This window comes from Glandiceps talaboti, chromosome 11 (assembly GCF_964340395.1).
Source record: "Glandiceps talaboti chromosome 11, keGlaTala1.1, whole genome shotgun sequence".
Lineage (NCBI taxonomy): Eukaryota > Metazoa > Hemichordata > Enteropneusta > Spengelidae > Glandiceps > Glandiceps talaboti.
In genome coordinates this window covers 24,720,094-24,746,970 of record NC_135559.1, presented here as the reverse complement: position 1 = coordinate 24,746,970, position 26,877 = coordinate 24,720,094, and the positions used below count along the sequence as shown (strand labels likewise).

General features: G+C 36.4%; 1 protein-coding gene across 2 annotated transcripts in view; it reads left to right on the top strand.

Moving 5' to 3' along the window:
- The window catches only part of LOC144442224 (growth hormone-regulated TBC protein 1-A-like), a 135,445-nt gene that overhangs the window by 89,811 nt on the left and 18,757 nt on the right, over positions 1-26,877 (top strand). For both annotated transcript variants that reach the window (XM_078131505.1, XM_078131504.1), the window contains 4 exons: positions 1,085-1,239; positions 1,718-1,876; positions 19,544-19,765; positions 21,989-22,161. In XM_078131505.1, the coding sequence (XP_077987631.1) occupies positions 1,085-1,239; positions 1,718-1,876; positions 19,544-19,765; positions 21,989-22,161 (709 nt within the window). The remainder of the gene's footprint in view (positions 1-1,084; positions 1,240-1,717; positions 1,877-19,543; positions 19,766-21,988; positions 22,162-26,877) is intronic.

Here is a 26,877-nt window from a genome sequence, read left to right as displayed (position 1 = left end):
CGGCCTGCCTGTTTGCAATTACGTGGACTTGCGATTTTGAATCTTGGCTAACTTAATATTGGAACATTGGAACATCAGGAAAATTCCTTGTGCGCTCACATGTGCTCAACATTTGCTCAATTTGCTCATTTGCTAAAAAAGAAGGGTAGGACACTCTGGTATTCTTTCTCTCCGTATGTATGAAACCACATCGCCCTCGTTCGAGGATGCAAAATCTGTTACGGGCAAACTTATGGGTACTTGTAAAGACAGTCATGAGTCAATAAGGCTGCTACATTTTATTCATTCAAATGTATATTTTGAGGAAACACAGATATGATGACTACTGTTTATTGATTATTTTTATGAAAATTTTATGAAAATTATATAGTCCAGACTCAACTGTATGTTGGAGCGTGCTGCAATTCTTTGTCAGCAAATCGTGATTAAAACAAGATATTATCAATTGTGTTTTTGTTTATTTCCCTTGCAAAAGGTGTAACATTTCGGAGCTTCATCTCCAATAATGTGCCATTTCGACAATTTGTTGCAATGTCTTGTAAACTCCACAATGTACTGCAACATGCTGAACACATACCAGTATCTCATCACAAGAGGGCAGCAGGTGGTAACAAGCTTCGGGAGAAAATTCATGGATCACATGGTCAATTTCAAGCGTCCTGATTGGTTTATTTGATGCCGTGTCCTACCCCACTGGCATCTTTCATGTGCAAGTGCACTGAGCTTTGACTTTGTGTCTTGATTATGTTCCATAATCTTGGTAACAGAAATACAATGTATAAGCATTACAAACAAACTGAATCTATTCGTATACTTGTCTTTTGGAATGTACATGTACATATCTATCATGATGCCACTTATTTATATTTTTTCAAAGAATTTCTGGCTTTATAGAATTAACCAGAATCCAGAATATGTGTAAGCATGTAATAAGCTAATAGAATATATTATAAAACATAAAGAAACTGAATGTTCTTTATTGTAATCATTTTCAGATTTCACTAGACATGTTGCCGCATGCCCCTGGTCAGACACACCTGAAAAAATGAATTGGTTGTTTTTATAGTTTCTGTTTTTGTTGTAGTGCAATTGATCCGTATGGCTTTGAGAGACCCGAGGATTTTGACTACCAGACATATGAAGAGTTTATGTCCCACTACTTAGCAGTACTAGCAAGAAGAGCAGGAAAATGGAGTTTGTTATTATCAGCAAGGACAAAGGTGGAACGATCAAGAAAAGGTGATTATCTGAGAGCATTTATCAGAATGAGAAGACAGAATTTGACAAATAGATATCATTACCTAATACTTTTTTCCATTAAGCCAAGGAAAATATGAGTGACATACATATATTGTATAAGAGGAGTGGAAGATGAACATTTGGACTCAAATTTTGAACATCTGAGAATAATAATCTGCATGTAAACATACATGACTATTGTCATAACATATATGTATATTGTCATAACATATAATGGCATTATCATAACATAACGGTACATGTATAACATACATGTACATCATCATAACATACATGTATATTGGCAATAACATACATGTAAGGTACATTGTCATAACATACATGTACAGTGTATAGTTATGTGTGTCTAACTTTTGTCCTGTTAACAGTTTGAGAGTAGTACTCCTTATACAATTAAAGCATATACTTATATGTGTACATCTAATTCTAGCTGTAAGTGATCATTAATTGTTTACAGTCAAAAGATACTGTCGGAAAGGCATTCCAGCTGAACACAGGGGTATGGTATGGATGCATATTAGTGGAGCACAGAAAAGAATGGAAGAAAACCCAGGCTTGTATGAAAAACTTATAAATGGCCCGAGAGATCAACGATTAGTTGAAACCATCAATACAGGTAAGGCAAGGAGACGTAGGAGATGTATTGTCTTGTGGTGCCTTATAGTAGCTACAATTATAAGCTTGGGGGAGGCAGGGAGGGGAGAGAGATGCTACATGATTCCTTACATTTATATGGGTATTTGTGCTTAGGATTGTATTATAATATATCAAATAGACCATATCACATGCTTTTTTGTGAAAATGCAACCATTATCTCAAAGAATCATTCGGTATTGCAGCACACCTAATCCATTTCCTATTTTGTGATTTGTCATGTGATATTTGAAATTCAGCATTGACGGGGTTTATTCATAATGAAGATGATACCATGCACAGAAAAGAAGTCGATAGTTTTGTCCGATAGTGTGATGAAAATTTTCTGTATTTGAATGTCACAAAGTGTAATAAGGACCTTGTCATAGATTTTACGAGGAAAGCTCAAGCAGTCACACCAATTTCTATTAAAGGATAAAGATGTCAAGAGGGTTTGTTTGTATAAGTATCTTGGTATGGGGTTGAATTAAAAATTAAATAGGAGGGAAAATACTGAAAACATGAGATCAGCCGTGAATTTCTAACACAATTTGATACTGTTTTATTTTGATGCATGTTTTGAATCAAAATAACAACTCTCAGTACCATGTTGGAAAGCAAAACATACAATAAAATTACAATCATACTGAAGATATTTTAAGATGTGAAGCTAGCTTGCCTTCTTAGTTAAAACATCATTTTCAAAGCATTTTGTATATTTTCCGTTGTAAGTGTCACTTTGATCATGGCTACACTTGTACCGCTCTGGGGTCGGTGGGAACTCCACTCCGGTAAATTGATCGGGACATGCTTTCTTAGGTTAATGTATATGCCAATTAAATTATACGGAATTTGAAGATTGCATGATACTGCTTAATTACTGAATATTGTTCATTATTCAAAATACTCATTTAAGGTAAATGTTGTATCAACAAACTCCATAGGACAGGTGCATATTATTATGGTTGATATATGGACCATATTATACACAATTTGAAGCTTGCATTTTTAAGATACAGCCTAGTTACCCAAAAATATTAATTAGTCCCCGTCGGACAAAGTCCGGGACGGGGACTTATGGATTGGGTTCCATGCGTCCATCCGTCTATCTGTCCGTCCGTCCAGAGCAGTTTCTTGGAGATGCCTGGACCGATTTTTTTCAAACTTGGTACAGGGGCAAGATACAAAGGCATACATATGCACGTCAATTTGTTTCATGATACGATCCAATATGGTCGCCAAGCAGCCATTTTGTTTGCAAATTTTCCATGTCCAAAGCCATAAGTCAGACATGCTTGAACACATCTCATTCAAAGTTGGTATTAGCACAGTGTTCTATGACATATTATATATTTCATATTATTTATTTTCACCAGACACAAAGGGAAAATGATACACAACTGAGAAGAAAAGAAAAGAAAAACTGTACCTGGTGAGGGCCATAGAAATAGTTCAAGCAGAACTAGTCTAGTCTATGGCCCTGATACTATAAAAATAATAAAATATGTTTATGCATAACTGTACAGAGAAGAAAACAAAACAAAAACTCACATAGTGTATTTATAAGTAAACTAATCATATGAAATGAAATTAATGAAAATAACAGTCAAAAACATATACAAGTTCTGTAGAAGTTACTGAAAGGAATTAATTTTTAGCAAGAAGGTGTTCTTTTAAAGTGTTTTTGAAGGTGCGTCTGTGGGTAATATTTTTGATATGGCTAGGGAGAGAATTCCAATGAGAAGTGGCTGCATATTTAAAATTATGTTTGCTTCGTGTTAAGTTTATTTTGGGTATGTAAAAGTTGTCATTTGTAGCGAACTGGGTAGGGTACACATGAGGAACAACATCGAAATAGTGGTGTATGTCATGGGCAAACTGATTGTTGTGCATGTCAATGATAAGAAGGCAGGTTTGAAATTTACATAATTTATGGACATCTGAAATACCAAGGTCTTTAAATAAGGGGCTTGTGTCGGCACGTATGTCGGAGAAGGTCATCAGACGTGTGATTTTCTTTTGTAGGAGAAGAATTGGTTCCAAGAAGGTTGTGAATGTGTTGCCCTATATTTTGATGCAGTAGTTCAAGTGGGGAAGGATTAATGAGTTATACAATATTAACAGAATTGATTTTGGTACATAGTGTCGAAGTCATGAAATAAGGCCAACCTTTGGGGCAATTGAATTTACAACTTTCTTAATATGTGATTTCCAGTTCATTTGAGAGTCAAGAGAAACTCCAAGATATGTTGTAGATGAAACGTTGTCTATTTGGTTACCATCAATATCTAGAACTCAATCGATGTTAATTTCTTTATGGACGTTTTTTATGATCATATAATTAGTTTTTTTAATATTGATGGTAAGTTAAGTTTGCCCCACACCATTCACAAACCTCTTGGAAATCAGAATTTGCTTGTGAAAGATTTACATACCTATCTTTCATAAACTGAAATACATCATTAGTGTCATCTGCAAAAAGTCTAAACTGAAACGAGTTGGAAGAATTTGCAATATCATTTATATAAATTAGGAATAAGATAGGGCCAAGAATCGATCTTTGCGGGACACCACATTTAATTGTTTTGTATTGAGATGATACGTTATTGATTGTAATGGATTGTTGACGATTTGATAAATAATAGTGCAGCCTCTGATGCCATAATGTTCTAATTTACAGATTAAAATATCGTGATCAATGGTGTCAAATGCCTTTCTAAAGTCAATAAAGATGCCAAAAGTAAGAAGCCCATTATCTAAATTCTCAATTATGTCAGGGACCAGGTCTATAAGAGCCAATTTTGTGCTATAGTTTTTTTGCGAAATCCAAATTGTGTAGGTAATAGAATGTTTTTAGTCTCAAGGTAATTTATAAGCTGTTTATTTACAATTGATTCAAGAATTTTGCTAAAGATTGGGAGGATTGAAATTGGTCTGTAGTTGCTGACTTCTTCGGTTATAGATTGGAGTAATTTTAGCTTTCTTTAATGCATCTGGAAATATCCCTTGGCTCAATGAACAGTTGATAATATGGGTAAAAGGATGAGAAATGATGTGTGCAGCTTCCTTGACTATTTTAGGGTGAATAGAGTCGTGACCCACAGCTTTACGTGGATCTAAGAGATTGATTTCATTTAAAACATCTTGTTCTGAGACTGGATGGAAAAAGTAAGAGTTAGGGTAGTTTCCACCAAGATAATTTTCGAAATTTGTGGTGGAGGTAATGTTGAATATGAGATTTGGGCCAATGTTCGTGAAGAAGTCAATAAATTCATTAGCAATGTTGGAACTATCTGTCAGTGTATGTGTGGTCGGTTTATTAGAGATTATTTTACGAGGGACTAGTTTGTTGGTTGTTTTGTTCAGTAATTCATTGATAACTTGCCACGTTTTGTTTGAGTTGCCTTGGGCTACATGTAGTTTATTCGAATAGTAGCGTTTCTTTGCACACTTGAGCTTGGTTGAAATATTTCAGTATCTTTTGTACTTTTTGTAACGATCATTGTTGGGGTTATTTTTCATTAGTGTAAATAATTTATGTTTGGTATATACTGATTTCACAAGGCAATTAGTTAGCCAAGGTTTACGAATGCTGTTAGAGCGACGAGCTGTTCTGACATGAATATGTTTTGATATTATTTTGTGTAGAATATTGAAGAATGCAGTATATGCATCATTTGGGTCCAGACTGTTGTAAACAGGTTGCCAAGATGCATGGCTTAAGTCTGCTAAGAAAGCATCTGAATTGTAGTTTTTGAAATCAAGTGTTTTGGTCGATGTTTCAGGTTTCATTGTATGTTTCAAGTGATTGATGATACAGAATGTTGGATAGTGATCAGTAATATCGGATTGAATAATACCACAGTTGATGAAATAGTCTGTAATATTTGTGAGGCAGTGATCAATGATTGTGCTGGAGTTAATTGTCAGTGACACATGTGGGAGTTGTGATGATCTGGTACAAATTATATGAGTTTAGAATCGTGTTGTAATGAGTAGCAAGTGACGTGTCAAGAGAGGTGTCAATGATATAGTATTTAAAGCCCAATCACTTTGCTCAAGAATATTGCCTATTGTTAAGGAATGGGTATGAGTATGGTTTCGGCATATTTTGAGCAATGTATACTGCAAATAGAAATGTGCACTGGGGTTGGGAGGGTGGGTCGCTACAAATCGTTCTTGCGTAGTTGCAACTTACATATATGTATATCTCTAAAGATGCCTGGGGTCATATTTCGGTGCTATTATCCATTCATCATCACCCTTGTCTCCCCTTCTCTGTGCGAGGAAATGACAACTGATCTGGTTCTTCTTTCTGCCTTTTATATTGTTTTATTATTTCATGAATATTTATATTTTGAACATCTGGCGTAATGTTTTCGCTATGTGATTGGCCTTTGAATAATATAGTATTTAAAGCCCAATCACTTCGCTCAAGAATATTGCCTATTAAGGAATGGGTATGAGTATGGTTTCGGCAATTCCCTTGCCGTATTATACTGAACAAACACTCCATTTCATTACTCTTCCACACACTTCCCATTCCTAAAATCTCTCCCTTTCCTTACAGGTAAACGACTATCACAACCAGTGATAAATTCTTTAATCCTTCGTTTATTATTATCATTGTTTTGTATAATATACATACAGATTCATTTCAACTTTTGTGTTATTTCCATCCCAAAACTAAAAGGCAGGTAAAAAACCTTTCAGTTGTTCAATTTCTTCGTATCTCGTAGTTATTGCCTGATTTTTATCCACTACCTGAGAAAGATGTTGACCTGGGTTATCAACACACATTACATTTGCCAGTTTTGTGTAATAGTTTGACATCTCTTCCGATCTCCAACCTATGTGATGCATAAGTTCTTTTAAATTTGTTCCTACCATAGCCAAAGTAATTGCGCATGCGCTCCTGCAGCTGTGAGGTGTTTCACCAGTATCGATGTTTAAATCTTGCAGGTACATTTTTAGACGCTGGTAAGCCAGCTGCGATGAAAATGGTTTTTGATCTACCTGCCCACATGGCGTCATTGGTCGGAAGAGATGACCTTTTGAAAGGTCTATTCCTAATTCTTTAGCTAACATGATATACTGTTCTATTGTGTTAACTGGACACATGAGTCGATCCGCACACCGTTTTACAGCGAACATATTTGTGCCTGCTCCTCTAAGAGTTTTCCCAAAAGTGTGATTAAAGACTAGGCTGGAATCGTCAGGAAAACGGAGTATTTCTTGCATTTTTACATGACCTAAATCACCTGCCCTATCACCTGAAAAAAACAGTAGCTTAAAAAAGGCTAAATCTCTAGCAAGTACGTATAACCGACTACGGGAGGTAGCAGATAAGATTTTGCTTAAGATATGATTAACAATAATTCTTATTTTTTCTATGAACATAGGAGGGGCTTGTTTAGGTGTAACGTGTGCCTTCGCCTGTTCCTCTGACATTTTCTTAACATATCTTTCTACAATCAGTGATTCTACTGGATTTTGTCGCTGTAATCTTTGTTCAGAAAACACAACCTGGTAATATGATTTCAATTTTGACACCATATTTCGCAATGTCGTGGCTTGTAACCGTTTTGGGCATGAACATGGTGACACTGCCGGATTTCCAAGATACTGACAGGTATATATATGTATTTTGGGTTTTTGCGTCCTTGTCCTTGTATATAAAAAATCTGACAATATCTTCAGGGTTCGCGTCTACTAGCCTGAGTGGATTTGGGAGTATTAGGAGGAAGTTTTCAAGTTGTTTGATTAAAGACGTTTTTTGTTTTTCATATGCCGATTTTTCTCCTAACAGTTCGTACATGAGTTGATCAATGGTTTGTACATCTAGAAGTTGATTATCGTCTTTTTGGGGTTTTGTCAATCCTCCGGCTGAGTCTACGAGGCTAGAGTTGCACAATTTACAATAAAGTTTTTCGTTTTCGTTCATGCTTCCACATATCCAACAGATCATCTGTAAGATAAAGGGGAAACGTGACAGCCATACTTGAAACATGATTGTATGTAAAGTTTTTTAGAATTTCACGGTCTGAAGTTCACAACTTAGTTGGATATCAACGTATCCTTGCCGTGATGGAGCCAAAATGATCCCAGTTTGTTCTATTCTACCAACAATTTTTGAGCATTTCGCATGTTGTTGAATGGAAACCCAAAATGACTCCAAGAACCGCTTTCTTGGAACAATGACCGTAGCGTGTAATCTATTGTTAACTATATGCTTTATTACTGGGTGCACCAATTTAAAAGGCGGATAAACATATAATACATCACCAGGCTTGAAATTATGACTAAAGAAATTAACGCCTTCGCTGTTACCTTGTGGGAAGGGGGCAATAAAATGTGGCAGCTTTGCGTTAGAACTACATGCCATCACATCTATGCTGTGAGGACTGAATTCTCTATCCACATATTCCCATGCTCTATCGGATAGTGCCATGTTAATGTAGCTTAAATCACGTGACAGGGTGTCGGCAGGGTTCTCAACGGACCTAACATATTCAAGTGTCAATTTTGAGTTCTTCTCTAAACACAGCCGGAATATCTTCTTAATTATGTCATTTAGGGCTACCGACTTTGTACCTAAAGGGCTTGAGTTCCAGGCATGTACAACTGGTAAGCAGTCGATTTTGGCATCTACTCTTATATTGTGAATTTTTTCGTTTAAAGCCACTAAAGCCCGATATAAGGCCTCTGCTTCTTTTACTACGATGGGTAGCTGGCGGAAATGTGGTTCCCACATGTCACCAATGACCTGTGTTTGCAGTTCATTATCTATTCCATTCAGAACTGCACCCCATTTGAAGTCACTGAAATCTGTATATATCTGAAGTGTGAGATGCTTTTCCGACAACCATTGAAATGAGCCTGCTAATTCGATAATTTTCTCCCATTCTGTTAATTCTCCTTTAAGTGCGCCTCGTATTTGGATAACATTTTTTGCACTGGAGCTTGCTGAAGCTATGGCTTTTGCCATATGCCTTATAAATATTCCTGCACACGGAATTGAATGTAAAGGAGATACATTTCCCCATTAATTTTTGAATGGTCACAACATTTACTATACGGGATGATATAGTATCGTGCAATAAAACAAGGAATTTTTCTTTCTTGTCTTGTGGTAACGCAAATGATTTCTACTATTAAACCCAACATAACCAAAGATGTTGTAGGTATCAAAACACTTTTGCTTAGAGCTATGAAATAACCTGCATCTAAGCATAATTTAGCCAGTATAAATGCTGCGGATTCTGCTAATTCATATCGACTGAATGTCGGACGATGGTGGTTTTGTTGCCTCAATACCATTGGGCCCCCATGTCTGTCATCTATATATTGTATATTGGGAACACCAAGTGACCGAGCGTAACTAGTTATACAATAACCTAATGTATGGTACACGAACGCCGATAATTTCCATCCAAAGGGTAGTGTGTTACTCACATACCAGGTTCCAGCCCATTGAAAACCTAACAGCGGTCTATCTGCATTTGCAATTTTAACGTGGTCATAGCCACTCTTATCATCACATTTAAGGTGGCAATCACCCTCCTCCAGGTATCTAGTAACCTCCACTAAACTGTCCAATTTAAAAGGCTCAGATTTTATCCAACAATTTAGGTACCGCATATCTATACACATGCGTGGTTTTTTTGGTTCTATGGTGATAGGCATTACTAGTGCTGGAGGAGGATCATTGCCTACACGTCCCCATACTGAGATAGCCCCTGACTTTATACGTTCAGCTATCGTGGTGGATATGAAACTTCCAAAATTTTGGCAGTTTGGATTATTTTGGAAAATTCTACAAGGAGGAGTTGGATTGTCATATTGTAACCCTTTATATGCTCCTCTGAAATGCGTGAAATATTGTGATATTTTTACACCATCAATGAGCAACTTCTAATTTGCTCTTTGTTTTCTAAATTGTTTATTAAAACCTCCCATGTATCGAGATGGTTGTGAATTTCTCCTGCTGCAAAGTCTTCGGGATTTCTGAAGGCCAGTTCTGATGGGGAAGCTTTAACCATTCCATTAGCCACTGAAACAATACTTGGAGTAGAGGCCGGTCCATGTCAGGGGGCGCCCTCTAGATTCACCCACGAATATGCTGTTCTAGTTCTTATATCGGTGTCTACCATATAATCCATTTCCCAATGTGGACATACAAACTATAGGGGGAAAAAAACAAAGACTAAGTAACTAGAGGGCACCCCCAGACAGGACCTGCAGATGGCAGGCTACCATACAGGTAGAGGGTTTTTGTAGTCACCCCCCTGTCCAAGGGTGTGGTTAAACCAGGTTATTTATGCACAAACGGTGAATAATATGGTAATAATTTTACAATGTTATAGACATACAAAGAACTTGGACACGTACAATACAAAGATCCACGCGGTTAATATCATTCAACATTTTATTTCATTTAATGCCTTATATTCTGAAAATACAATGCAGTATCAACTTTATGCATTCTTCTTTTGTGGGCAATTTCTAGCGTAATGTCCGACAACCCCACAAACATAGCACTTAATTTGACTTTCAGGCAACCTACGGCGGGTATCTGGTCGAGGATGATAGGGAGTGTATCGTGGTGTGCTCGCCTTGTGTTGCATAAATTTGGAGACTTTTGCCGCAATCTCTTCCTCTTCTTTGTTGCCTAGAAGTAGGAGAATCAAATGACCAGACCCTTTTCCAAAATCATTGGTTTCAAATTGTGCTGATACGGCCCTAAATCTCCCTAATTTAGGATGGGCCGATTTCGTGGCTCGGTCTACCAATACTCGTAAGGCATGTAGTAGTTGTGGTCTCGAGTCCCAGGTCGTTGTTTGCGCCAGTTCTATCACCTTCTGTAAGGCCTCCTCTACTGAAGCGGTCCCTGTTGACTTCTCTAATTCGTCGAATTTCTGTTTCAGTTCGGCCAACTGCTGGTGCACCTGTAAAACAACATACACACGTTTTACTGAACTTTCAATACAATGCTCATTTGCATGATCAAGCTACGCTTATCTGTACGCTTTGTCTTGCACCTGGTACGACCCATGCTTCCCTTACGTTACGGACGTCTTCGTGTCTCTCACAAACAAAATTATATTTCACCTCGTGTCCCTTGCGGACATCCATTTTACTTTGTGTCCCTTGCGGACATCCATTTTACTTCGTGTCCCTCACGGACATCCATTTTACTTCGTGTCCCTTGCGGACATCCATTTTACTTCGTGTCCCTCACGGACATCCATTTTACTTCGTGTCCCTCACGGACATACATTTTACTTCGTGTCCCTCACGGACATTTATTTTTCACTTCATGTCCTTTGTGGACAAGATTACCGTCTGTCCCAAAACCCTCACAGACTACAGGAATTACATTTTCAACTATGTCCCTATGGGCAAATCATAGGATCACATATCACCTGGACTCGCGGTTGTGGAAACCGTAAATAACTATACGGTATACCACAGGCGTGCCTCGTCCCTATCTTACCCGTCACATTACGCCCACTTGGTCTACATAGTAAATGATACGACAGCTCCAGGTGTAAATTTCGAAAGCCCTTCCCATTGACAATACGGAAATACACAGGTGTACCCGTCATCGGAGGTTGATAAATAATTCACTTCTCTCGAGGCACGCTTCCAACAAAGTAAAAGAAAATCATGCTTACCTGAGCATTTTGAGCCTGTGGTCCTTGGTCATTCCTCTCAACTTGCACTGGTGTCGCCGGTGGTGTTGGTTTTGCTACTTGTTGAGTCTGTACTGGCGGTGGTGCTGAGTTGGTAGCAACAGGTATCACTACTGGCTGGCGGTGACTCCGGACAAATGTAACGTTTGGACCGGTCGGCGTGGTGACCACTGCAGACGTGCTGGCATTCTGTGAAGTAGGTGCACCGCTGTTGGAGGAAGCCATCTGAACCTAGTGTCTACCCTGGGCTGTGCGAGGAAATGACAACTGATCTGGTTCTTCTTTCTGCCTTTTATATTGTTTTATTATTTCATGAATATTTATATATTTTTGAACATCTGGCGTAATGTTTTCGCTATGTGATTGGCCTTTGAATATTCATGTCACCAAGGATTATGCAAGCTTTCCTGGAAGTAGACAGCTGGTCAAGACATGATTCGAAACTATGGAGGAATTCAAGGTAGGGGTGTGTTGGGTTTCCTGTAATTGACACCTATTATGATTGTTTAGTTGTTAATGATGGTGTCAACAAAGATCGATTCACAATGCATAATATCAATGTTGTGAATACGGGTAAAAGATAAAGAGTTGTGAATAAAAAGTGCAACGCCTCCTCCCCTAGAGTTTTCACGGTCAGAAGTAATCAAATCATAATTTGGTAAATTATAGAAAGAGGTATCTGAATTGGGATTTAACCATGTTTTAGATAGACCCAAGAATTGAAAATTGCAATTTAAAATATTAAGAAGGAAGACAAGATCATCATAATGTTTGGCTAGCGACCTGATGTTTAAATGTAAAAAGGAAAATGAACTTTGAGAGTCAGTAATACTTGCATTAAATTGTTCTGTGGAATAAGATGAACAGTTAGTTTTTACTGGCAAAGAGTTCGTGTTGAAGTCCATTGGTATATCTATGAGTTCAATTCATAATAATAATTCAGACGATTTTGCTGAGATCTGTTATGGTTGATATATGCAGATAGATTGGTCACCGTTGTTTGTCCTTGCGTAAATCTTGCCCTTATTGGTCCAGATGTATTTCCATTTCTCCGTATTTCATTGTTGGTTTGCCTTAAAGAATAGTTGTCTATTTGCCGAGGTTAAATTTTCATTTTATATATCAGGTTGTTGCTGGTGTATCCAAGGTTGTGGGCTGTTTTACCTTTCATTTGTTTCTGTGATGAGTACAGTTTGTTCCAGATAGAGCGTCTGACAAACTTCATGATAATGGGTGCTGGTTAGTGTCTATGGATGTGTGGTCTGCGTGGTAATCTGTGCGATATGTCAATATCATCGATGGAAATGTTGACACCTACTGCAGCAGCAACTTTTTAGCTCCGCTGTCAGCGAAAGCCGAAAGCGTAGCTTTAGGTATAGGTTGGTATAGAGTTAGTCTGTAAGGTACGCCGTGACGGGGTGCCCTCAAACATCGGCCAACCCCTAACACTCCTGTGAGAGGAGGACGGTGAGGGCGACACGTCACGACGTATCTTACAGTCTAGTATAGAGTATAAGTGAATCATAGGTGTCCGTCAACTTTTTTTATTGTCATTATCTTCTTCAAAAGTAACAGTCAGAATTCTTCGATATTTGGTGTGCATGTTCCCTGGGGGGGGGGGGGGAGGGGGTAGGCTATTCAGATTTGTTCATGCCAAGTTGATGTGTGCCATTTTCAATTTTTTTATGATTTTTTTTTCAAAAATGATATTTTCATCATCTCCTCAAATACTACTTGTCAGATTGCTTTGATATCTGGTGTGTTGATGCGTAGAGGGTAGCTTACTCAGATTTGTTAATTTCAAGTCAGCGCATCTTCTTTTCTATTTTTGATGATTTTTTTTTTGTAATTTAAAGAAAAATGAATATGTTAATGAGCATTATGGCCGACGCCATATTGAAAATCAGTCGACGAGACTTTAAGTAAACTGCCACTTTTCAAAACACACTATTGACGTCAAACAAGCAATGTAATATGTGCTACAGTCATAATTCTACGCATTGTGCACCCAAATGACATGTGTTTGTTCAAAACAGGGCTGTAATCTTCAAATCCAAATTCTGCACCCCTTCTACATAATCAGCCAGTCCGCAACACCCACATTTGCATTCATCGTGTGCATCTGATCTATCCTTCAGATCGCGACCGTTACTCTTTGAATGGCTGCTCACGGGCCTTATTTTTGGGTATTTTCAACTCGCCGTAACTTTCACTAGAGTCCACCATTTTAGATACTGTAAATGCCTAAACCTCAACTGACATCTCTTCTTTCGTGCCAGCAAAATAAATTTTGGCATTACATTTAGGAAAACCGATTTTCCGACGAATTCGGGACGCATACTTGAGGCCCTGAAATTTTGACCCGGTTTTTCGCTCATAATTTCCTCAATACAAACCGGAAAGTTTACAAATATTACAAAAAGGTGGATTTTTATGTGTTTTAAATAACCATGGCAAGTAAATTTAGTAGGATCGTTGTGTAATGGTCCGTTCAAGAATTTTCGGTAGAAAACGACTGATTTGACCCGGAAGCTGAAGCTGACCTCGTTTGAACGGACAATTTTCCAGAGCAAGCAGCAATGCAACAGTACTCACTAAAATCACACTTCAGACCCACTATAAAAGTTTGATGTTTTCGAGGAGACACAACATGAGTAGGCATGTTCCATGTCCAACGAGCAGACACAACATATCTAAGTCTGTTTGATTTAGGTTCACAAGTGTTGTTGCGTGATCAGAGTAGTGATATCAAGAAAATGACAACATAAACTGCCAGTTCCTTAAAACCCAATCATTCTATATTGTCGTGCAATTTGGAGTGACAGTCTCGAATGAAGACAACTTGCGTAAGCAAGGCATGCCTTGTCCATAAGGCGTGCATAAGGCGTACAGTGAATCGACCAATCACCATAAGGCGTACAGTGAATCGACCAAACTTTGTTTATTGGCCGACAGTTTACATATAAATGCAGATAACTAGTGTTAGTTATCTGTGATGTAAATGACATGAACATGTCTTGCTAATTCCAAAATGCAAATATTTGGCAAGTAAAAATAATTAAGATAATTACAACTTTAATTTGGCTTCAGACTTTGCATTATGTTTTGCGTATCTTTCCCCGTTTTAGTACTTTAACGTGTAAATCCGAAATGGTTCTCTCTAGTCATGTCAGTGATCATACCGGGGCTGCTTTGAGTACGAGCGAGGTGAAACATGTTGAGGTATTTTGTTGAGAATTATAAATATAGCGAAATGTCAAGTACAAGGTTTAAATACAATGGAATGATGAAAAATAAATTGACCGAGTCTGCTGACAGGCGCCGGTCACGAGACACTTCGTAAATTTAAATATTAGACGATGCTATGTCTACTACAAGTTGAATGTTGTTGACAAATAAGCTTATGGACAGTGTTTTTGGTAAATTTGTTAGAAAATTGACATTCGAATTGCCTCAAAATTGTTTTAGATCCCTAGCTTATTTCATTCATTATTAAAATTTTCCAGGGTTAAAGCTGTAAGGCACTGGAATTATTTGTAGCCAACCTCAAAAATCCTCTGTGTGTATGTGTGTGTGTGCACATTTCCCAGTCATTATTTTTCTGAGATTTTGTGTAATTTTCATAACAGTAAAATTTTTTTATAAAATGGTGACTATGGTATAAAAGTACAATATTTTACCAACTTTCTGTGTAAAATGTGTTTCATAGTGAGACATCATATGAAACCACTAACCACTTTATTACATTGCTACCAAAATAAAAACTAAAAAGAACAGCGGATCCGGAGCTATTCTGACCGATAGGTCACTTGTTTCACAATTTCGTCAGTATTTTCGTTTTCTTCTTCCGGTATCCCAGATATTTCTATGTTATTTTGACGTGTATACTGCCGTGGTTCATTCAGTTCATTCGTCGTTTTGGTCAGCTGCTCTTTCAGGTCTTTGTTGTCACTTTTGAGGTTCTGCAGTTGTTCTGTAAGATTGTCGAAGCTGTTACAGACGTATGTTACAGATTTATGTAGATCCAGAAGTTTACCTTCCATATCTAGCATACAAAACTAGAGTGAATATGAGAGTTTTTGTTGCACACACACGTCTTTACACAGTTACGTCTTTAGTGTTACATGTGCATATCCATTTTCATCGTGGTATGATCCAATATGGCTGCCTGGCAGCCATTTTGTTAGCGAATTTTCCATGTCCAAAGCCATAACTCAGACATGCTTGAACAGATTGACTATGGTGATTGTATGTGTATCAATTTTACTGTTCCACCGTTGATTGTTGTGCTTTGTCATTTTGTTATGTTTCTTATTTGTTATAGTATCTATGGCAATCTTGAACATCGAATATATACACCTACAAGAACGAGTGTGCTTGTTAGTCACTAAGGGGATACAAGCTTGACTGGCTTTGCTATTTCTTGATCCCTTTTTGCCATTTATTCTGTATATGTATCTTTTTAATATTTATTTTTATTATTATTATATTGGTTAATAAACTTATTATTATATATATCTAATTCAAAGTTGGTATTAGGACAGTGTTCTATGACATACGTGTGCATATCCATTTTCGTCGTGATACAATCCCATATGGCTGCCTGGCAGCGATTTTGTTGGTGCAGTTTTCATTTCCAAAGCCATAACTCAGACATGATTGAACAGGTCGTCCCCCCCCCCCCCCCCCCCCGTACTTGACCCTTTATTGTTGAATGGTTTATTCCATCACGTCATCTTGAAGAGTAGGCATGTCCCATGTCCAACGAGGAGACACAACATGAGTAGGCATGTTCCATGTCCAACGAGCAGACACAACATATCTAAGTCTGTTTGATTTAGGTTCACAAGTGTTGTTGCGTGATCAGAGTAGTGATATCAAGAAAATGACAACATAAACTGCCAGTTCCTTAAAACCCAATCATAGTGGGGGCTATGTCATTCTCAATGCAAATATTTCATGAACACTGTAAGCTATATCAACAAATTTTATAGGACATATTCGCTTTGATATATATGTACTAAGTTATATTGAAATTCAAGTATGCATTCTTATGATATATCTTATTTACCGAAAATCATTAATCATGTAAATTAGTTATTAACACTGTAAGGTACATCAACAACTTTATAGGGCATATAAAGTTTGTTATGTTTAATGTATGAAGTAAATTATATTGAAATTGAAGCATGCTGTCTTAAGATATAGCCTAACTATCGAAAATAATTATGTAAATTATTCACTAATTCTTCAAGCGAAATCAACAACTTTTATAGGAGATATGCTCTGTTATATGTAACATATGTACTAAATTGTATTGAAATTGAAGTATGCAGTCTTAAGATATAGCCTAATTACCAAAAATCATTAATTATGCAAATTATTCATTAACACTGTAAGGTACATCAACTATATAGGACATACAGAATTTGTTATAGTTAATGTATGCACTGAATTATATTGAAATTGAAGTATGCAGTCGTAAGATATAGCCTAATTACCAAGAATCATTAATTATGCAAATTATTCATTAACACTGTAAAGTGCATCAACAAGCTTTACAGGACATATGTGATTGTTATGGTTAACTTGTGTACTGAATTATATTGATATTGAACTATGTATTCTTAAGATATAGCCTAATTACTGAAAATCATTAATTATGCAAATTATTCATGAACACTGTAAGGTACATCAACAAACTTGATAGGACATATGTGTTTTCTTGTGGTTTATATATGTATTTAATTATATTGAATTTGAAATATGCATTCTTAAGATATAGCCTAATTTAAAAAAAAATTAATTATGCAAATTATTCATTACCGCTGTAACAAATTTTATAGGACAGATGTATGTTGTTATGTTTAACGAATACAATAAATTATATTGAAATTGAAGCGTGCAGTTTTAAGATATTGCTTAATTAGTTGATTTCATTGATATGCAAATTTCCCTAATTAACATGAACAGATCTCGCTCAAAAGCTAATCAGGTCTAACCATTACCCAAAACATTATATGTACCAAATTTCATTATAATTGAGCCAGCCGTTTTTAAGAAAATGGTGACACAGTCACACACACACACACACACACACACACACAGACGGACACATGACAGACACTAATTAGACAACTAATTCAAGAATACAAAAATTAATTCTAGACTACATTAAACTAATTCTAGCACAATGAAATAATTTGGGCAGTACATAATATTACTTACAGTAGTAGTTTTATTATTTCTACAAAATTGTGACCAGAACGGGCGCCCCCATAGATAAGGCACATGTGTGTGTGTGTGTGTGTGTGTGTATGTGTGTAAACAACTTAAAGTCAAAAACAGCTGAACCGATTGCCATGATATTTGGTGGGTCTATTACCTTGAGTATCTAGTTCGAAAATTGTTCAAATCAAAATGATCTTACCACCGGTTTGTGATTTGGGTCAAAAAATGTTATTTTTGGTCAAAAATTTTAAACTCAAAAACTACTGGGCAGTATAGGCTGAAATTTGGGTGAAACATTCTTCAGGGTGTTTTTACTAAGAATTGTTCATGATATGATGGTCCCATCAGTGATATGCAAATTAGGCCTAAAAATGTGTCTTTTTGGTCCAAAAGAAATATTAAGCATACAATGATTCCATGAGTGATATGCAAATTAGGTGTAAAAATGTTCATTTTTGGGTTTTTTGGTCAAAAACTCATATCTCAAAAAGTACTTGGTCAGTGAGTCTGAAACTTGGTGAGATGTTTCTGATCTGTGTTATTCTGGCGATTTTCTTCAAAATATGTTGACAAAATTGGCCCTAGCAACCATGACCATGCCCTTAGCAACAACCAAATAGCAGTATATTTTGCTCAAATAACAGCATCTTCTGGTAGGCAAATGAGTAAACATTAAAAAAAATGTATGCAAATATCCCTAGCAATCATGACCACACCCATAGTAACAGCCAAATGGTCGCGCATTTCACAAAGATAACAACAGGGATTATAGACAATTAAATAAACATTCAAAAATGTATGTAAATTTGCCTAGCAACAGCCAAATGGTCACATATATTGTGAAGATAACAACAGGTATTAATAGACCATTGAATAAACATTCCAAAAATGTATGTAAATTTGCCTAGCAACAAGACCACGCCCATAGCAACAGCCAAATAATCACGTATATTGCAAAGATAACAGGAATAGAAAGATGAATAAACATTCAAAAAATGTATGCAAATATCCCAAGCAACCATGACCACGCCCATAGCAACAGCTAAATGATCACAGATATTGGGAAGATAACAACGGGGATTAATAGACAATTGAATAAATATTCCTAAAAATGTATGCATATGTGCCTAGCAACAAGACCACGCCCATAGCAACAGCCAAATGATAACCTGTTGCAAAGATAACAAGAGGATTAATAGAAAAAAACAATTTCAGGTAAAATGTTCAAGTTGTGTTTGGAACAAAAGTTGAATTGAATACAATGGTTTACCAACACAGATGAATTTCCATTTGAAGACATAGCTCTTCTTTAGTTAGTAAGTGTATGTATTTACTTCTTTAAAAATCTTTGGAAATTATATAAATGAAAGTGATCACATCAGAGATATACAAATGTAAATTTATGAGTCCCAATGAGGTTCCTTCAAGGCATATGGCCTGATGTACAGTCAAAATGCGTAGATTATTCATGTTGATTATGATGTCAATTGGCACCTTCTCTAATTGGTGCCATAGAGAAAATGTCACTCAGAGTTGGAGTTGCCTATAGTAATGAGCAGCCAGGTAAGTATGCACTTTGATTAACAAAACTACATAAATTTTCTATTTGTAAACTATAGAGGTCTACATGTATAGCAGTATTAAAACAGTATATATATATATATGACAAGTATTAATCATTTTTTGTGCACATATACCTATGACTTTGTATTCTTGCACTGCAGACATCCACAGAACATTCCCAGACAACATTTATTTCAAAGATGGCACAGATGAGGGTAAAAGACGTCCATTATTTAATGTTCTAGTGGCGTATGGTCATCATAATTCTGGTGTTGGATACTGTCAGGGACTTAATTTTATTACTGGTCTTCTACTACTGGTAGTCAAAGATGATGAAATGGTGTTTTTTCTCCTAGACACACTACTTGATAAAATTTTACCAGGTAAATCAGTGTTTGACAAAGTAGTTGTCATTATCTTTATCATGAGTGACATCTTCTTGCAGCTACGGGAATCCTCAAATAAAAAGACATTAAGATAAAATGTCCTTGATGCATGATCATGATTTCTATAGAAGTGATTATTGATTTCTTAAATAAAGAAACCAAAAAGCGAAGCTGTTAACGTTGTTTGCAAATTTGAGTGAAGGTTGAATAGAAAACAATCATGTCAAAGTTCATTTGATACAATAAATGAGAGTGAAATATTAAGTATTCAAATTTGTTATCTGACTTGTTTGTGGTATAATTGAGATGAAACTTGCCAAAGTAGCTAGTAGGAAATAAGATGAGCAATACTTTTGCAATGGTCAGTCATGACCTGTACTATCCGAAGGCAGCCAAATAACGTTCAGATGAAATAAAGGAAATTTCACTCAGTGGGATGAAAAATAATATAGGAACCATATGTTTTTAGTCCCCAACATGCACCACCTGGAGGGGACTTATACTTTGGGTTTCATCTATCCATGCATGCATGCATTCATTCGTCCTCATATCTCTGGCATGCACCAACTAATTTCAACCAAATCTGGTGTAAAAGTAACATACTGTGTGAGACGTATACTCATCACTTTGTTTTGCAACTGGATCAAATATGACCAAATGGCAGCCATAGTTGTTGTTAGTTTTAATTTCACAATATGCATCATAACATAGGAGGAATAATACATTGTGACTCCATTCAAGTGCCATTATCAAATATGAGCTTTCTCTTAAGACCTGACCTGTGACCTTGAAATTCTTCGTCAAAGTCATATAACCAAATTTGGGTTATCTTAAAGGTTTTTGAATCAAACATTTTAAACAACAACTTCAAGTAAAAAAGAAAACCGCCAGACCAATTGCCATGATATTTGGTTGGGACATTACTTAAGGCATGTAGATGGGAAATTGTTCAAATGAAAATGATCGCATCAGAGATGTACATTTTGAGTCAAAGAAATTTTTGGGGGGGTCAAAATACTTAAATTCCAAAAGTAATGGGGCAGATTGGCCAGAAATTTGGTGGGAATGTTCTTGGGGGTGTTTAGTTTAAGAATTATTCATGATGTAGATGTGATGATCTTATTAGTGATATGCAAATTAGGGCTAAAAATGTGTCTTTTTGGTCAAAAGTCTATAATTCCAAAATTACTGAGCAGATGGGGCTGAGATTTAATGGGGATGCCTATAGGGATGTGTACATGAAGATGTAGTCACAATATGATCATCCCATCAGAAATATGCAAGTTAGGTCTAAAAATCTCAACTTCCATCAAAAACATATCTTGAAAATGCAAGGTGAATGGGGCTGAAACTTGGTAGGGATGTTTCTGGAGGTGTTATCTGCAGTTCTTGTTCAAAACATTGTGACACAACTGGCCCTAGCAACCATGCCCATGCCCTTAGCAACAGTGAAGTGATAATGCATATTTACAAAGATAACAGAGACAGGTAGGTAAATGAATAAAGAATGAAAAAATGTGTTAATATGGCTTGCAAAGATGAAAACTGAGAAGGGTAGGCAGTGAAAAAAGATTCCGAAAATGTATGAAATTATGCCTAGCAACAACACCATGCCCATAGCAACAGCCAAATACAGTTGTTCTACAATGCCATTGGCACTATTTTTTTTTAATTTTCTATGTTAACTCAAGAAGTTGAATAAACAAAGATTCCATTCAAATGTCTGTACCCCAAAGGTCAGTTTTCTTGACATTTGCCTTTGATCTCCATATTCAAGGTGAAATTGGTCAATAAACTATGAAAATTTGCACCATAAATTTTCCATAATACACACAAGTTGGGGACTATGTCTTCGATTGAAGGCTTAAAATTTATTTATTGGCAACATGAAAGGTATAATTACCCATCACAGATAGTAATTAGAATCTGGTTCATCACATTCTCTATATGTTTTAAAATTTTTAATGAAAAATTCTGTTTGTAGACCCCATAATAACACAAAACAGGCTTTTCAGTTACTCATCAGCATTGTCAGGAGTGTACTACAGTGTCTTCTGAGATACATTACAATAGCCCATTTAATGCACCCCTGACAATGCTGACAAAGACGTCAGCCAAAATTTATGGATTCTTTTCTAAGAATTTATTGACTCTGTATAAAAGTTGAAATATTCATTAAAAGGAATTTCATATCTAATTATTATATTCCTTTACTGACAGATTACTACACACAAGACATGCTTGGTTTGAAAGCTGACCAAGAAGTACTAGCAGAACTTATAAAGCTAAAATTTCCACAACTTTATGCACACGTAGAAAAAGAAGGTGTACCCTGGTCTCTGCCCACAACAAAATGGTTTATATGTCTCTATTTAGAAGTCTTGCCAATTGAAGTAAGTTCTCTTTCTGTTCCTGAATAAAACAAAAGAACACCCAAAGAAAATAATGATAATTAAATGATTTATAATAATGACAATTTTGATAACAATAATAATAATGATGATAATAATAATGCAAATTTATAATGCGACTATAGTATTCTCTGAAGAGCTCCACGCACAGACACAGAACTACTAACACTTGATTTAAGCTGAATGCCCTCCCATAAGGGCTAAACCATAGAATTTTGGTTTTGCACACACATTGTTGGAATGCAACATTCTGAGCTATAGCTATTATACCATGTACATGATGAATTGGAAAATTAACTATCAGAAACTATATGAAATTTGGAGCTTGCATAGTTAACGTATTCCTAATTATCCAAAATAATTAATTATGCAAATTAAACCTCAATGAAAAACTACATAAAAAAACTACATCAAACACGTATGATTTGTTATGGTTGATGTATGTACCACAGTAAATGAAATTTGAAGTTTGTATTCATAAGATATAGCCTAGATACCAAAAATCATTGATTATGCAAATGAGTCATTACAACTAAATATTATGCTGACAGACTTTATAGGACATGTGTAGTTATTATGATTGATGTATGTACCAAATGTTGCAAAATTTGAAGTGTGGACTCTTTACTAATAAAATTGAAAATTCTTAATTACTGAAAACCATCAATTATGCAAATGACTAATTAATGTTCATTGGATGTTTACCAAAATCCGATCAGTTCTTGTGATTAGGAATATGGAAGGCGTGTAGCAAGTTTTATTACAATCATGATATCTTGTCCACAAACAGATAGATACACACAATCATGTATACACACACACAGACAGACAAAACCATAACATAACCTCCCCTTATGGTGGGTGGGGGGGGGGGTTAAAAATGACAGGATACAGAGAAACAATTTGAAAACATTGAAGAATGTAGAAAGAAGTGTGTAAGTAAGTGGAGTGAGATTGAAGCTTGAAATAAGTTTTAAAGGCAGAGTGGAAGGAAGACAGAGTAAGAGTGACGAAGACTGGGGAAGACAGTTCCCAATTGCAGTGTAAGGAAAAGAAAGTTTGCCAAGCTTCTTGGTGACAAATGTAGCCAATGCAAGAGTATAGAAGTGGTTCAACATGATCGCACTTTGAGGCTTTGCACAAAAGGCATGTGGCTGCATTCTGTATGTGCTGTAGTTTGTTAGTAAGATTCTTAATACAACCATAAAGCAGACCATTACAGTTGTCTAAGCGAGACACACAGACAAGAGTCTTGGTGGCCTGTTGCATTTGAAAATGATGGATTGAAACAATCTGACGAAGGTGAATATACGACAGGTTGCAGACATTCTGAACATGCTCTGCTATGTTCAAATGACTTTCAAGAGTGACACTAAGGTTCTTGACGTGAGGCAAAGTGCACAAAGTGCATCACCGACATGGATGTGGGTGAGGAGAGACTATATTGGCCAGCCTAGGTGACATGATAAGCATACCTTTGGTTTTACAGTCATTTAATTGGAGTTTGTTGTGAGTCATCCTTTATAGATACAGTTCTGCATGGTTTTGATCATGAGTTGAATTAGGTCAATTTGAATACTTTTATACAAGTGATTGTTATCAGCATATGCATGATGATAGACAGAATGTGAACTTACAAGATCAAAAAGAGGTTGGGTGTACAAAACAAATAGAACCGATCCGAGAACTGAACCATGAGGAACGCCAAATGCCAGAACAGATGAATCCAACCATGACCCATTAACTGTGACAGTTGCAAATTTGTTTGTAAGACTTACGCCAGGTAAGAACAGAATCGGTGATACCATAAGTGTGTTTGAGTTGATGGAATAAGATATTACAATAAAATTCAAATGAGCAATGTGAAAGGAATAGACGTTTAATTTCATTTGGATCAAGGGATGCTATTTTAAGGAGAGATGTTACAAGTGCAGTTTTGAAGACAGTAAGGAAGGACCCAGAAGAGAGCAAGTTATTAATCACTGATGTTAGGAAGGGTAGCAAGGTATCGAGCCATTCAACTAGTAATTTAACCAGTTGGAAAAGGATCAAGATCACAAGTTTGGAAGCAGATTTAAGAATTGTTTTCCTAACAGTGTCATCAGAAACCTGGTCAAATTGATTGAAAAACCAACCCCGGAACCGAGGCTCAGTTTTAGAGGGAGCGGGAGATTGTTGTGAATCAAGATTGTCTCTGATACACCAGACTTTCTTTCTTGTTTTTCTCTATTTTGTACCACCTGTACCCTTATTAAAAGGGAGATGTTTGTCTCTGTGTCTGTCATGCGTCTATCTGTGTGTGTGTGTCTGTCTGTGTCACCAATTTCTTAAAAACGGCTGGCTCAATTATAATAAAATTTAGTACCTATAATGACCTGATTAGTTTTTGAGCGAGATCTGTTCATGTTAATTAGGGAAATTTGCATATCAATGAAATCAACTAATTAAGCAATATCTTAAGACTGCATACTTCAATTTCAATATAATTTAGTGTATTCATTAAACTTAACAACATACATCTGTCCTATAAAATTTGTTGAAGTACCTTACAGCGTAAATGGATAATTTGCATAATTAATTATTTTTTGTAATTAGGCTATATCTTAAGAATGCATACATGTACTTCAAATTCAATATAATTTAGTACATTAACCATAAGAAAACACATATGTCCTATCAAGTTTGTTGATGTACCTTACAGTGTTATTGAATAATTTGCATAATTACTGATTTTTGGTAATTAGGCTATATCTTAAAGTTGTAAAATTGTTTAAAATTGCCATTTTTTCAAGATTTTGAAATCAAATTTTGCCGTTGGTATCATATTCTATGCACTAAGTTACATTGATTCTGCATTGACTTGGTTGATATTGATTGCTGGTAAAATTGTAATTGTTAAAAAATATAAAAATATTTTTTTGTGTACGTACACAAATGTTACGGTCGAAAGATGTGTACTTGACGTGTGACGTATAATTCGTACATGCGCACAATATTGTTGGTATTGTTGCTAATAGACAACATGGCACCGAACATGATTGATGGTAATGTGGAACTGCTCCATTCCGCTAGTAAAAACAGGTGGGGGAAAAGAAATGAGGGCAAAATCAACATTTTTAGTGAGATACACCGATGGAATGCAGTCAAAGAAGAAACTGGTCAGACAAAACACATGGACGTTACAAGATTGCTGTTAAATAAGTCTAAAATCGGTAAATGATAACATGACAAGTACCGTAATAGTACTATTAGTAGTATTTTTATGTAGTGACTTTGTACGATCACAGAACTAATTAAGTATTTTTCACTCTTCAATATGTATTTGCCTAAACACGTCTATATTATCGACATTTTACTGTATTCTGATAAAAAATACTCCACAGCATATCTCGAGAACCTTGTCCCTGTGAACACCGGCCCCCACCACGTCACGACGACTAACGCGACCCAGCGGTGAATTGTAATATTAATTAGACTATGTAGTTATGCAAGTGTCACAATTGCCTGTCTATTCCCCAGCCGATCAGACCATCAGCCATAGACAGAGCTGTGAAAATTTACCTTGGGTTCCCGCTGCTGAGTTATATTGGAGCGCATCCTTGCCGTGGGGTTAACGTCCCACAGGATGCGAATTAAACGATAACTAATCGCCTACAATTCAACACATCAGCCATACTTTATTCTCCGTCATCAACGCACTACAGTTCACAGGTTTGCAATACCAGACCCTTACATACTATGGTCTGCATACTACAACTAACCGGACCTTACAACGCACCGGTCCGCACTACTCTGCGGTTCACGCTCAACTCTCTGTAAAACTACAAACCACATGTAAACCTGGGTATTTCCCGCTCAAACTGGCTACAATGTTACTAACTGTCCGGAGGTGACGTAGTTCTTCCAGATTGGTCCAGAAATAGCGAAAATGACCCAGCTCTACAAAGTAAAAGTACTAGCTGTCCCAATAACACGCTTTTGGTCTAACAAACAGTAAGTAGTAATTAATATGGTAACTAATAAACTACTAAACAAACTTTACGAGGTGGCGGCTCACACCGTCACACAAGTAAACCTGGGCAGCTTGATATATTGTGGAATTTTGCTGGAAATAAAATACATGCCAACACGGCTTTCTTATAGCGATGATCTTGACGACATTATCTTACACATCCATGATTATATGTACGCGAACTGGGATGTGATGATGCACTGCAGCCTAAAAATTTTATCGTATGATCGCACGTCAAGTATCGAAGTCTATGCATTCGGAGAGGGGTATGTGTTGAACTATTTAGCGAGCTGGGCATTTGCTAACATTCCTTCCATAAATATTTGTAATAGATTGATAATTGAAAGTGAATTTGCTTGTGTTATGAGGCAAAACTTGTTTATACAGTGATTTTTCCCAGAGTTGAGCCACTTTCTCCTGATAATGATCGGTACCATTGTCAAAATGAACGCATGTCACAAGAAGCACAGTGAGGTCTGCGTCTGCCATGCAATTATCATTGACGTTGTAAAATGTATCACGTCGTTATGTTTCATTGCATGCCCTTGAATAAATACCATCGCCTGTCGCACATTGAGCAGTTTATATAGTCACCTGCTGAGAAATAAAAATTTTTTGGATCGTCTGTCGACATTGAAGTGAAGTAGGTAACGTAGATAGGTAAAACTGATCACTCAATGTGACAT